The 14055-nt window shown below is 32.3% G+C and overlaps 1 protein-coding gene and 1 pseudogene across 1 annotated transcript; both read right to left on the bottom strand.

The window, feature by feature from the left end:
• Positions 1-1449: 1449 nt before the first annotated feature.
• Positions 1450-5110, bottom strand: LOC129316558 (UDP-glycosyltransferase 83A1-like; annotated as a pseudogene).
• A 5045-nt stretch (positions 5111-10155) lies between these two features.
• LOC129286089 (UDP-glycosyltransferase 83A1-like) lies at positions 10156-12591 on the bottom strand. The gene is made up of 2 exons (XM_054922120.1): positions 11941-12591; positions 10156-11276 (listed from the first exon to the last, which is right to left on the bottom strand). The coding sequence occupies exons 1-2, from the start codon at positions 12449-12451 to the stop codon at positions 10414-10416; spliced, it is 1374 nt and encodes a 457-aa protein (XP_054778095.1). The 5' UTR covers positions 12452-12591; the 3' UTR covers positions 10156-10413.
• Positions 12592-14055: the final 1464 nt, after the last annotated feature.

Raw genomic sequence — 14055 nt, 5'->3', positions numbered from 1 at the left:
ACACTAAATGTTGATTTAAAAATTATTTTTCTTAATATGAATTATTCTACATTGTTTTCCATTAGATAAAATTTTATTATAAATGTATTTTCAATCATCATGATAGAGCTTATTCATTATGTTAAATTCTTTCTACCATGGTAGGTTATTTGTAAATGCTTTATTTATATGATAAGCTCTTTTCTACCACAGTAGAGTTTTAAAAAGAGTTTTATTATTTGTTATTATATCATGGTAGAAATCTTTTTACCATGGTAAGGGTTCAATGATGTAAAAATAATTTATTTAATTAATAATTTGTAAAAAATTGATTTATAAAATTTGGAATGTCACAAGGTGACATGGAGTGAGGTGTTGGTGACAAGACATGAGAAGGCGCACATATGTCAAGGTGACGTAGCATAAGGTATCATTGACAAGGGATGAGAAGGCACACATATGGCAAGGTAACGTAGCATAAGGAGGTACACACGAGGTGGGGTGACTTGGCGTGAGATGTCAAGTGACGTGGTATGAGGAGGCGCATATGTGGCAAGTGATGTGGTATGAGATGACTCTTTTATTTTGTTGTTCAAAAAAAATTTAGCAGATACATTTATCACTGTTAAAAATAAACTTTTAGTATAGAAAAACTTTTGGCAGTACTTTTGATGGCACTATATTTGTTGTCACCAAAATCTATTAAATGATGAGAGTTTTGGCAACAACCTTTTGGAAAAAAAAAATTGTCACTAATAACCTTTAGTAATGACTTTTTATTGCTGCCAGAAGTCTTTTTTTTTTTTAGTGATAAGACTAATTAATGAGAGTGAAAGCTTAGTCAATTCAATATTTGTGATAAGGATTGCATTTCACTAAACTCCAAAGAATCTACCATCCATAATTGAACACATTCACTCTTTTTTTTAAAAAAAAACTAAAAACCACACAAAAATATTAATCTAGGTTGTTTTTTAATTGCATTTGATAATTGAATTAAAACTTTTTGTTGTTGTTCATTCACTTAGGAATTAGTTCTAATAAAATCAATCTCAATTCAATTCATTGGGAAGAACAACCCAAGTTGCACCCTATACACATTAAGGTTATAATTTAGTTAATTTGATGCCAATACAACTTAGGCTTATCACCTTTAAAAAAAATTATAGGGACTAAACATGTAGTCCAAAGGACTCGACCCTTATTAATAGCTCTACCTCTAACGTCTAGCTTTGATATCAGGCTTTTAGTTGTAAATTTATTATTTGCATGTTTTCTTGTTCTTATAATTTGTCTTATATTTAAAAAAGTAATATTGTCTCAGGATTCTTTGATTATAAAAAATGGTGATTAGACAAGTACAAAATAAAGACCAAACAAGATTTATTATTCAAGATTGTCTATATGCATTAAAAAAATTTATAGATCAAAATATTATAACAATAACAAACTTTATCCCACGAGATGAGGTTGAGTATATGAATTATATGATATCATTGTACTCTATTATTTATCAAGTTTTATTAACCAAAAGATTATAATAAAAAAAAAAACCATACACTTTTCCAATTCCGAAACCCTTAAGCCTTTATGAGAAATTCTTGCATAACACCCACACACACATCATTATTCCTTTGTCCAGTTGATAAACTTCTTGAGATTCTCTGAAGATCGACCACCTTCGGCAACATTATCCATGACCATCTTCTTCCATTTCAATGACCTCTCTCTGATTTCTTCATCCCCAATCAACTTCTCAACCTTCTCTGTTATCTCTTCCCTGGTTATGACCCCATTCTCATCCTTCTCAAACCCCAAACCAATCTTCCACACATTACAAACATACTCTTTATCTTCAAATTGATCACTAAAGAATGGCCAACACAAGAATGGCACACCACTGCACACACCATCCATAGTAGAATTCCAACCACAGTGGCTAACAAGACAAGCCACAGAAGGGTGATTCAGAACCTTCTTTTGTGGAGCCCAATTGATGATTTTACCGTTCTCACCTTGCAACCCTTCTAGGAACACATAGCTACCATTAGGCTTGTCAGTGTTGCTAGGACGCACGACCTAAAGAAAAGGCCTGTCTAAAAGATCGAGTTCGAGTGCGAGTTCTTTGAACTGGCTCAGGTCCATTACTGCTAAACTTCCAAACGAAACGTAAATGACCGATCGAGGTGGTTGCTGGTCGGGCCAATCAGGCAGGTTTGATCTTCTTGCCAGAATGAAGAACTTGTGTTTTGCTCATCAGGTAATAATGGGCCAATTGGTAGGAATTTTGGCGATATTGAAAATGCACCAGGTTCAAGGTCGTAGGTAGTGTTGCCGAGCCACCATTGTCCTAAGCTTATTAAAGTTTGTGCCTCTTGTAACATGGGGTTGAAGAAGGACTTAGCAAGGGTTGTCCACTTGTCCATGGAAACTTTGCTGGGTCCATCAGAGGCATGTCAGGGGAAAGCTGAATTTCCTCATTCTTGGTAGGGAGACCTGCATGAATTGCCCAATGAACCAATGCAATTACTAAAATTTAGTGTGTTGATGATCTATATATTTATACATAATGAGGATTCTAAATAATCATACTATTATGAATAGCCTAGTTCTTTTCTTGAAATTACAGTACGTGGAAAAGACGCACACTAGACATTAAGATACGATATTTAATGTGTAACAAGTTATCAATGAAAACACTTAAAAATTGGTTCAAATGATGTCAATATTTATCTATATTCACACCAACGTGCATGCATTACAGAGATTACATATTTTGCATCTTTTTCTGTCAGATCATAATGCAATGTAAGGTCGTTTCAATCCTTCCTTACATTGATGTCACTACTATAAAAAAGATTTTCTACTACTCTAATTCACGTCCCATGTTGAAAATGAAACTTAAGAAAAACAAATCAATATCACAAAAATAGGAGAGGAAAGTAAATTTAAGAATCCACGTCCCCCAACTGAGAGGGGGATGTGGATTCTTAAATCCACTTCCCCTTCCCCCTGGGGGATGTGGATTCTCAAATCCACGTCCCCCCTCTAGAAAGATGACTTATAATGTGTTGAAATTTTAGATTTCGTGCATACTTACTTTTTTATTTTTCAAAACTAGTGTGCCAGCTCCCTGTGCTCTGTCTCTGTCTCCCTCTCTTGTCTCAGCTCCCTCGTAGTTCCCTTTCTTATCTCAGCTTCCTCATTTCTTTTCTTTGTCTCTCTTTTCCTAGCTCCCTCCCTCACTCTCTCTCTCTCAACTCTCCCTATATCTGTCTTTCATCTCTCAGCTCCCTCCCTCGCTCTCTATCTCTTATCTCCCAACTTCCTCATTGCCTCTGTCTCTCTCGGTAGCTTTGTGGATGAAGAAGCCCAAGCACTCACAACTAAGGACCTCTTCTCTTCTCTCCAGGTATTTGTTTCCTTATTTTTTTATTTTCTTGAACAAGTCTCCACGCAAGAATGTGATTTTTATTTTGACCTAAGAATGTGATCAATTAATTTTAGTTTTACATGATGTATATGATATTATGATGCTTAAATTTGTTTGAGCCCATGAAAGTATGTACTTATTATTTTAGATAATTTTATAATTATATAATTATAGGTGCAATCGTTTTATTTTTCCATTGCATTTGGTGTATTTTGTTATGATAGTGTATAAATGGTTGTAAATGAATTGCTATTTATTAGACTTTTGTTGTATGAATTGACTGTTTCTATGACATATTTTGGCAGATTTTATTTTAGTTGTAACGTAAATGCAAATTATATATAAAAAAATTTTAAAAACTACATCCCCCTATAGATAGAAAGGGATGTGGTTGTGAATCCAGATGAGAAACTATGTCCCTCTATACCATAGGAGACGTGGATTCTTAAGAAATCACGTCCCCCTATATCAAGAGGGATGTGGTTTCTCAATCTATGAATTTGGCAATGAGAAACTACGTTGCTCTTACTAGAAGGGATGTGGTTTCTTTATAAATCATGTCCACCACCTAAGGGGGGATGTGAATTTTGTAGAAACCACCTCACCTATTATTAAAGGGGACGTGGTTTATAATATTCCACGTCATAGGCATTTACGACGTGGATAAACCATTATTTTAAGTCACTCAGTATAATGTCCCTTTCAATTGTGACGTGAAAATGTTTAAAAATATGACGTGAAAAGTCTATTTTGTAGTAGTGTGTTTTGTGACTACAAAAAAACCAAAGCACCACCGCTCTAATTAAAAGACAAGCTATACATCACTTATCAGTTATATATAGTCATATTTCTCAATGCTACATATAGTTTTTCTTTTTCAAGTCTGCAACACAAAACTTCCTTGATGATGCTAACTTATATACTTTTGATTGGGGTGGGAAACTACTTGATAAAGTTATATGTATATATGTATAAGAAAATTAACACATATTAAGAATGAACTCTAACCAGTTTCGGGATCAATAATTCCATCATCGATCAGCCTTTGGACGCTGGCAAGGGAGGCCATGGAAGTAGCAGATGCGGGAAACAACAGCGCCTTTGATTCCCAGTTTCTGAGCCACTTCTAAGGCCCATCCCATATTCATAGTAACTACAATGCATGAGATCTTACTATCCTCACCTTCGCCATTATTCACATCTTCAATGAGCTTTGGAAGCTTCCCAGGCATGGTGCTCTTCACTGATGGCAGAAAATCTATTAGGTTACTTCTGTCAACGTCTTCACTCACTCAAACCATCTGGCAGCGTCAGTCTTTATCAGACTATTGTTGTTACTGTGGTGGTGGTGGTGGGAAGAACTTGCTGCCGCAGCCATGGCTCGCTTTTGACTGAACTCTGTGTTGAAAAAAGTGACCTTGCAGCCAAGTTTGGCCAAAACATGAGAGAACTGCATCAGAGGATTCACATGTCCCAGAACTGGGAAAGGTGTCACAAGAAAATGAGGGATCAGTGAATTGGTTTCTGGTGTTTGTTAGTGTGTGTCTATGTATGTATGTATGTATGTATATGTATATATTACCTAGGAAAGTAATAATGGTCAGGGCGGAATTCGGTCTCAAATGTTATCTGACTTGTGCAGGAGATAATAAAATTGTCGACATCTTGAGAAAACGTGACAAAATTTTCTTTTACCATTGATCAGCTAAAGCCGTCGTCATCTTGAGAAAACGCGACAAAATTTCTTGGATTTGTCTGTTCTTTGATGCTAGGATAAATTAGGGCTTGTTTGCCAATTTATTTTGAAAACAGTATTTTTTTTCTTCAGAGAAAAAAATATAAAAACTTGTTTAAAAAATAAAAAAAAGAAATATCTTTTAAATGTTTTAAGATTATTGTTCAAAAAAAACAAGAAAGAATGAGAAAAAACAACCATTTTTATTTTTTTAATTTTCAAAACATGTTTTACAAAACATTAATTTTCAGAATAATAAAATAAAAACAGTTTCAAACAAACCCTTCATCTTGGATCTAAAAGGAAATGATTACATTAATTGAATCTAAGAGTATTTTATCCAAAGCTCCTAGTATGAAATTAATATAATTTAATTATGATTGGATCTTAATTCTAAAGGCATACTCTCTCAGTATCCATATATTTGATATTTTTAAAAAAATTATTTTATTCTTAAAAATAAGAAGTGTCATGATATTTTTGAATACTTTTATAATTTTTCTTATCTTGAAAAATGCAGAACACACTAATTGTGTATTGTGCCTACTACCCTCATGATATTAATTATGACATTATTATGGGCAAAACTAAAAAACCATTATGATTTTATATAATTTCAATTAAATAATAAATTTTATTAACATGCAAGATTTAATTAAAAATATTTTATATATAAAAGGACGGGGGAATATAATTTATTTTATAAATGATTAGTCATTCGAGCATTCAGCTTTAGTGTTCATTATGGTGCTCATCACCTAATGAGCAATTTAGACCATCCAAATTTATCAGTTTTATTTATATTTTATTTTATGTATATTAAAACAAAAAATATAAAATTTTAATATATCTACTTTATTATCAATCTGAACAAATCAACTTTATAATAAATTAATTTGGATGCTTTAATTTAATATTAATTTTTTAAAAATTTTTATAACTTGACTATTTAAATGTGCTTTGAATCCAATAGCACATCTAAATAATCAATTTATAAAAATTTTAAAAAATTAATATTGAATTAGATTAATTAGATTTAATATATATTATTCAAATTGATAATAAATTAAATTTATTAAAATTTTATAATTTTTTATAATAAATATAAAATAAAAAATAAAATTTATAAATTTGGACAGTACAAATTTTTCTTCCAAACGTTTCAGAGATGAGAGGCTTGTTTAGATATCCTTTTAGAATCAATTTTAGTTTTAAAACTATAATTTTAAAAAATTTTATCCAAACACCTCAATTTTTTCAAACTCCATTTGGTTTTCAAAACTTCATTTGAAATAAGTTAAAATTTGTTTCATTTTAAAAAATCAATATCATAATTAATTTTTAAAATTTTATCCAAACATCATGACATTTTAATAATTAATTTTTTTTAATTAAAATCCAAACACGCCTGAGCACGATGTGATGAGCATCGAGCTTGAACCTGTCGTTGGATCCAACCATGACTGAGATGTCTAAGTCATCAAGAAAAGTTAACGAAGAAAGTCCATTGCTTCTTGCTACCCGCCAGCTTTGAGTAGAAGAAACTTCCGAGTTCCTGCCCCCATCAGGACTAACCCAAATATCATGAAGTCATCATTAACAATTAATAATTATTATATACACTCCAGAATATTCCCTCCCGTCTTAATTATTAGGGCGAAATTAACAAACTTCATAATACCTCTGGTACTTATTATAAAAAGCCTTCTAAAAAAATTCTTTAATATTTAATATAAAATGCTTGACAATATACTAATTATATTTTTTTCAATATCACTTTTATTTAAATACATTAATTATGAAGGAGAATCATTACCATACCAAAATGAGATTTAATAGTATATTCCGTCCGTTCAAAAATGTAAGACATTTTTTGAGAAATTGAATGTTAAAAAATATAAGACATTTTTAATCTTTTGAAGTATAATTGTTGCTTTTTTTTTTCAAAAGTGTCACTATTGATGAATAATTTTATATTTATTGTAGGGTGCTAAATAAGAGTAAATATAAAAAAATAGGGTTAGCATGAAAATATGTAACTATTTTATTGGGAGTGAGATTTGGTTAAAAATGCCTTACATTTTTAAATAAAAAAAGTATATTTTATAGCAATTAAAAAATAAATGCTACTAAAATGAGGCTGAAAAACATTAGGCAGTGTTTCCTTCATAAAATACTGCCGTTTATCAATTATTGTTTATTTATAATTTGAGTAAATGAACAAAAGGTGACGTTTCCTTCCTAAAATACAACATCTTCCTGATTTTGAACGATGAAGTAGAATTTCCACATGAAACACTACTTAGTAATATTAATTAAAAATTATAAAATAAATTAAGAAACCAACAACAATAAAATAAAAACATGTAGAAACCTCAAGTATTTTTACCAAATCGTTTAAGAAATTATATAAAAATATCAAATCCCTCAAATTCAATTTGAGCATTTATAATTTGAACAAAACACTTAAACTTAACCCAATCTTTCAAATTCTGGAGAGTTTAAAATATACACGCACATTAAAATTTAAGAAGAACAAGTATATCCAAAAAAAAAATGTAAAAGTGTGTTTGGTTGGGGGGGAAGGGAGGGAAGGAGAGGGGCTCCCCTCCTCTCCCCTCATTTAGTTAGGAGGAGGGTAGCCCCTCCCCTCCCCTCCCCTCCTTTGGTTAGGAGGAGGGGATTTTTTTCCTCCCCTCCCCTTCCCCCTCCCCCTCTCTTCCCTCCTCTCTTCTCATCTCCCCTCACCTCTCTTTGAACAAAACACACCTTAAGAACAAAACACACCTTAAGAAGAAGAAGGGAGAAAAAAAAAACAAATGGGCTTTACAAAAAAACATATGAAAACAAAAGCGGAGAGAGAGAATGGGTGGTGGCTTTTGTTGTTTTCATGGGCTACGGCCCATTCAAGGCTTGCCCAAGACTTCTTTTTCTGCCAAACGTTTCAGTTAGGCGGGAGAAGAGCAAAGAGTAAAGCATTCGCGAAGCGTCGGTCAAGAGGAGGGGAACTCCAAAGATTAGGCACACTACACTTAGTGTAATTTAAAATTTGTTAAGACTAGGAAAAAAATTTAAATATTTTTTTGAGTATATTTCTCCATCTTATTTTCAAGTTCTTGACAGTGAAAGATTTGAGATTTTCTTTAATTTCGAATTTATGATTATTTTAACTATAGAGGAAGTTTTGGCTGATATAAATGGGCGAAATTGAATTGTTGGAAGTAAATCATTGTTGTTGGAACAGTGGGTATGAATTATTTGGATATTTTATCCAATTTTGTTGATTTGAGCAAATCATAGGTTAGTAATGGGTAATGTGAGGATTATGTTAGTCATTATTAGAGTCTAATGAAACCATTAGATAGTAAGGTTATTTAATAAATTAAATTTTGGGATTTTTGAGTAAAAATGTGTAGTTAAAAAAATGATGCTTTTTGCTATGAATTAATAATTTTGAGTTATCTAATTATAAACTAAACTCTCTTAAACTCTAGAAGCATTTCAGAGCTCAAAATTGGATTATGTCTATAGGTACCTCTTTTGAGTGACTTAAGGGGTGGAAATTATTGAAAACCTAAATTTCCTCTTATGCATTTTTTGATATTATAAAAAGTATGAAATGTATGATATATGTGTAAATGCAATTTTGATGTTTTAAAAATGTGTAAAGTGAATATAAGTTAATTTGTTGAAAAATGTGGATGAATCAAGTAAGCTCTATTTTATTGCGAATTATGAGAATGATTGAGAACTTTTGAATAATAATTTTGAAGTATACATATGTGGATGAAATTGAACATGTTGGTTATAAATTGTGATTACTTGACATACAGATGGAATTGCATTAGAATGTGTGATTGAAATTGTAATACATTATGGATTGATTGAGAAAAGAATTGGTTTGAATTTGTCATAGTTGGGAGATTATCATATTGTAAGTTCACGTAGTAAGGACAATACTTGGATAGCTCTCAATATTGGATAGTTGTAGCACTAGCTACGATGGAAGTTTAGTGTAGTTTTGGCTTAGCTAAATACTCAATTTGAAACTGAGCCTGTGTTATTAGCAATAATTATGACACCCTGCAGGAATTCAATTAGCAGGGGTACATGGTCTAAGTTAGAGAGCCCTAACCTTTGGCCACTTTATCTCTTTAACACTGAAGAGCTTAGACTAGTCCGATCACACGAATTGATCCTGTTATGAATTATGGCCTATGGACTCAATTAGAAGGAATAAAGAGAAGATAAGGGAGAAATTAATTATGTATACTTAAATGTTTTATTATGATTTAACATTATAATTTACTTGCTTTACATGCACTTAATATAATACTTATGTCTTTGATGTTAGAAGTTAGGATTTTTTAGTTATTGAAATATTTATCTCACCCTGTCATTAATATTTACAAGGGACTCTTTGAGGAGTAGCAAAGGGAAGAATCTAGAGGCTCAAAGCTATACTGTGTCTTATATAGCCTTCTATTTTATGTTGCAGAATATATATAGTTTATTGCCAATTGAGAGACATATATTGCATTAATGTTTGTGAATTAAATTTGTGATTTGGATTGTTGACTACCTAGCCCTTTTGTGAACCAAGCTCATGAGAGTTTATATTCAAGTTAGTAATATTAGCATGGATTAATTGTTGTGTTGTAATATACTAAATGTGGATGTCTAGGTTTTGTGATGTTGATGTTCATGATTAAATTGTAGCTTAATACGTACCATTTGACTCCCAGAGATTGCTAAGTTGAATTACAGAGTTATTATAGAGTTGGAATGTCAACGGTAATGTGAATGCGTAGATTCTATAAACAAGTAGTTTAAAGGACTCATCCCTTATTAATGACTCTACCTATAATGCCTAATTTTAATATCATGCTTTTAGTTGTAAATTTATTATTTGTACTTGTGTTCTTGTTATTATAATTTGTCCTATATTTAAAAAAGTAATGTCTGAAAATTATTTGACTGTAAAAAAGGTCATTAGACAAATACAAAATAAAGACCAAACAAGATTTATTATTCAAGATTGTCTATATGCATTAAAAAATTTATTAATCAAAAGATTACAACAATAATAAGTTTTATCCCATGAGGTGTGGTAAGTTACATAAATTGTATGACGCTATCATGCTCAATCATTTACTAATTTTTATTAATCAAAAGATTCTAAATTAAAAAACCAAACAAGTGCTTTTCCAACTCCTAAACCCTCAATATTTATGAGAAATTCTTGCATAACACACACACATCCTCATTATTCCTTGGTCCAGTTGATAAACTTCTTGAGATTGTCTGAAGATCGGCCACCTTCGGCAACATTATCCATGACCATCTTCTTCCATTTCAAAGACCTCTCTCTAATTTCTTCATCCCCAATCAACTTCTCAACCTTCTCTTTTATCTCTTCCCTGGTTATCACCCCATTCTCATCCTTCTCAAACCCCAAACCAATCTTCCACACATTACAAACATACTCTTTATCTTCAAATTGATCACTAAAGAATGGCCAGCACAAGAATGGCACACCACTGCACACACCATCCATAGTAGAATTCCAGCCACAGTGGCTAACAAAACAAGCCACAGAAGGGTGATTCAGAACCTTCTTTTGTGGAGCCCAATTGATTATTTTACCCTTCTCACCTTTGAACCCTTCTGGGAACACATAGCTACCATTAGGCTTGTTAGTGTTGCTAGGACGCACGACCCAAAGAAAAGGCCTGTCTAAAAGATCGAGTCCGAGTGCGAGTTCTTTGAACTGGCTCGGGTCCATTACTGCTAAACTTCCAAACGAAACGTAAATGACTGATCGAGGTGGTTGCTGGTCGAGCCAATCGAGGCAGGTTTGATCTTCTTGCCAGAATGAAGAACTTGAGTTTTGCTCATCAGGTAATAAGGGGCCAATTGGTAGGAATTTTGGTGATATTGAAAGTGCACCAGGTTCAAGCTCGTAGGTAGTGTTGCAGAGCCACCATTGTCCTAAGCTTATTAAGGTTTGTGCCTCTTGTAACATGGGGCCGAAGAAGGACTTACCAAGGGTTGTCCATGCAAACTTTGCTGGGTCCATAAGAGGCATGTCTGGGGAAAGTTGAATTTCCTCGTTCTTGATCGGAAGACCTGCATGAATTGCCCAATGAACAAATACAATTACTTAGATTTATGTGTTGATCTATATATTTATACATAATAAGGAATCTAACAAATCATACTATTAGGAAGAGCCTGGTTCATTTCTTAAAACTACAGTACGTGGATAAGACGTACACTAGACATATAAAATAAGATATTTAATTTGTAACAAGTTATCAATGAAAACACTTAAAATTGACTCAAATGATGTCAATATTTACCTATATTCACGCCACTGAAGTTTGTTATTAGCTATCAAGTTGATTTAGATTTTAGAACATTTCAAAGCATATCAAGTTAAAAAAGATCAACAATATGCATATGCATGCTAAGTATACAATACATGCATGCATTACAGAGATTACATATTCCGCGTCTTTTTCTGTTAGATCATAATGCAATGTAAGGTCGTTTCAATCCTTCCTTACATTGATGTTTTGTGACTATAAAGAAACCAAAGCATCACTGCTCTAATTAAAAGACAAGCTATATTTCTCGATGCTATATATAGTTTTTCCTTCTCAAGTCTGCAACACAAAACTTCCTTGATGATGCTAACTTATATACTTTTGATTGGGGCGGGAAACTACTTGATGAAGTTATAGGTATATATGTATGAGAAAATCAACACATATTAAGAATGAACTCTTACCAGTTTCGGGATCAATGATTCCATCATCGATCAGCCTTTGGACGCAGGCAACGGAGGCCATGGAAGTAGCAGATGCAGGAAACAACACAGCACCTTTGATTCCCAGTTTCTGAGCCACTTCTAAAGCCCCTCCCATGTTCATACTAACCACAATGCATGAGATTTTACTATCCTGACCTTCGCCATTATTCACATCTTCAATGAGCTTTGGAAGCTTCCCAGGCATGGTGCTCTTCACTGATTGAATAAACTCTATTGGCTTACTCCTGTCATCATCTTCACTCAAACCATCTGGCAGCGTCACCGTCTTAATCAGACTATTATTTTTACTGTGTTGATGGTGGTGGGAAGAACTTGCTGCTGCAGCCATGACTCGCTTTTGACTGAACTCTGTGTTGAGAAAAGTGACCTTGCAGCCATGTTTGGCTAAAACCTCAGAGAACTGCATCAAAGGATTCACATGTCCCAGAACTGGGAAAGGAATCACAAGAAAATGAGGGATCTTGCTCATCGTCGTCTCTGATCTGTAGAGAAAGTAGAGAAAAGAATGAATATATTTTGAAGGATGAAGTATTCTAGTGTAGAATTCTAAGGAGATTCTGGTAATGAATGAAGTTTGTTTCTGTGATCAATGGATTGGTTTCTGGTGTTTGTTGGTGCGTGGGTCTATATATATATATATATATATGTTACCAAGGACAAGGATAGTAATAACGGTTAAGGCGGAATTAGGCCTGACGTAGCATCTGACTTGTGCAAGAGATGATAATGTGGACATTTTGAGGAACGTGATAAAATTTTCTTTGACCAATGATGAGCATAAAGTTGTCGACATCTTTAATGCCAGGATAAATTAATCTTTGATCAGGAAGGAAACGGCCACATTAATTGAATCTAAAAAGTATTTTATCCAAAGCTCCTAGTATGAAATTAATATAATTTAATTATGATTGAATCTTAATTCAAAAGACATACTCCTCCATCCCTATATAGATCTTTTTTAGAAATTTATTTTGTCTTTAAATATATAGATATTCTGATATTTTTAAATAATTAAATAATTTTGCTCTAATCTTAAAAAATGTAGGAGATATTAATTGTATATTGTACCTATGACTATCATAGTATTAATTGTAACATTATTAAAAACAAAATTTAAAAACTACTATGATTTTATATAACTTTAGCTAAATAATAATTTTGCATTGATATATAATATTCAATTAAGAATACCATATATAATGTGAGAACGGGGAAGGATAATTCAAATTACACATTGACTAGTCATTTTATCCAACCATGACTGACATATATAATTCATCAAGAAAAGTCAACCACGAAAGTCCACTGCTTCTTGCTAGCCGCCTGCTTTGAATAGAAGAAACTTCCGAGTTCCGACCTCCATCCATCAGGATTCAGGACTTAACTAACACATCATGAATTCATGGTTAATAACCACTCCGTCCGCTTCAAAATCGAAGTAGTTTTAAGCAAAAGCTCGTATACCAACAAAGCCTCTATGTTCATAAAATTATATATTATTTGTTATTTTACTCATAGATCAAATTATCAAAACGCAAGTAAGAGATACATTTATAAATATTTAAGTTAATAAATATAAGAGATAAAATGGTAAAAAAAATTTCACATGTACTATGTTGTTTATATTTTGAACTAAAGTTAGTTAAAAGGAAATGCTTATAGTTTGACTCAGAGGGAGTAATAGTTATTATATGTACTATAGAATATTTCCTCTCATATTAATTATAGGGAAAAATTAACAAACTTCATAGTGCCTCTGGTACCTATTCTAGAGAAACTTGTACAAAGATTTTTTAATCCTTAATGTAAAATATTTGATAATATAATTTTTTTCATATTATCCCTATTTAAATAAATTAATTATGAGAGATAATCACTGCTATACATAAATGAAATTTAGCATGATACATTTTGTAACAGAAATGCTACTAAAATGAAGCTGAAAAACATTAGGCGGCATTTCCTTCATGAAATGCTACTACTTATCAATTATTTTTTATTTATAATTTTACTAATGAGCAAGAGGAAAGGTTTCCTTTCTAAAATTCTATATCTTGTTGTTTCTAAACAATT

The sequence above is a fragment of the Prosopis cineraria genome, unplaced genomic scaffold, assembly GCF_029017545.1.
Source record: "Prosopis cineraria cultivar Desert tree isolate PC_DT_omini unplaced genomic scaffold, ASM2901754v1 PC1, whole genome shotgun sequence".
NCBI lineage: Eukaryota > Viridiplantae > Streptophyta > Magnoliopsida > Fabales > Fabaceae > Prosopis > Prosopis cineraria.
Note: the sequence above shows the minus strand (reverse complement) of the source record. Positions and strands in the feature narration are given on the sequence as shown.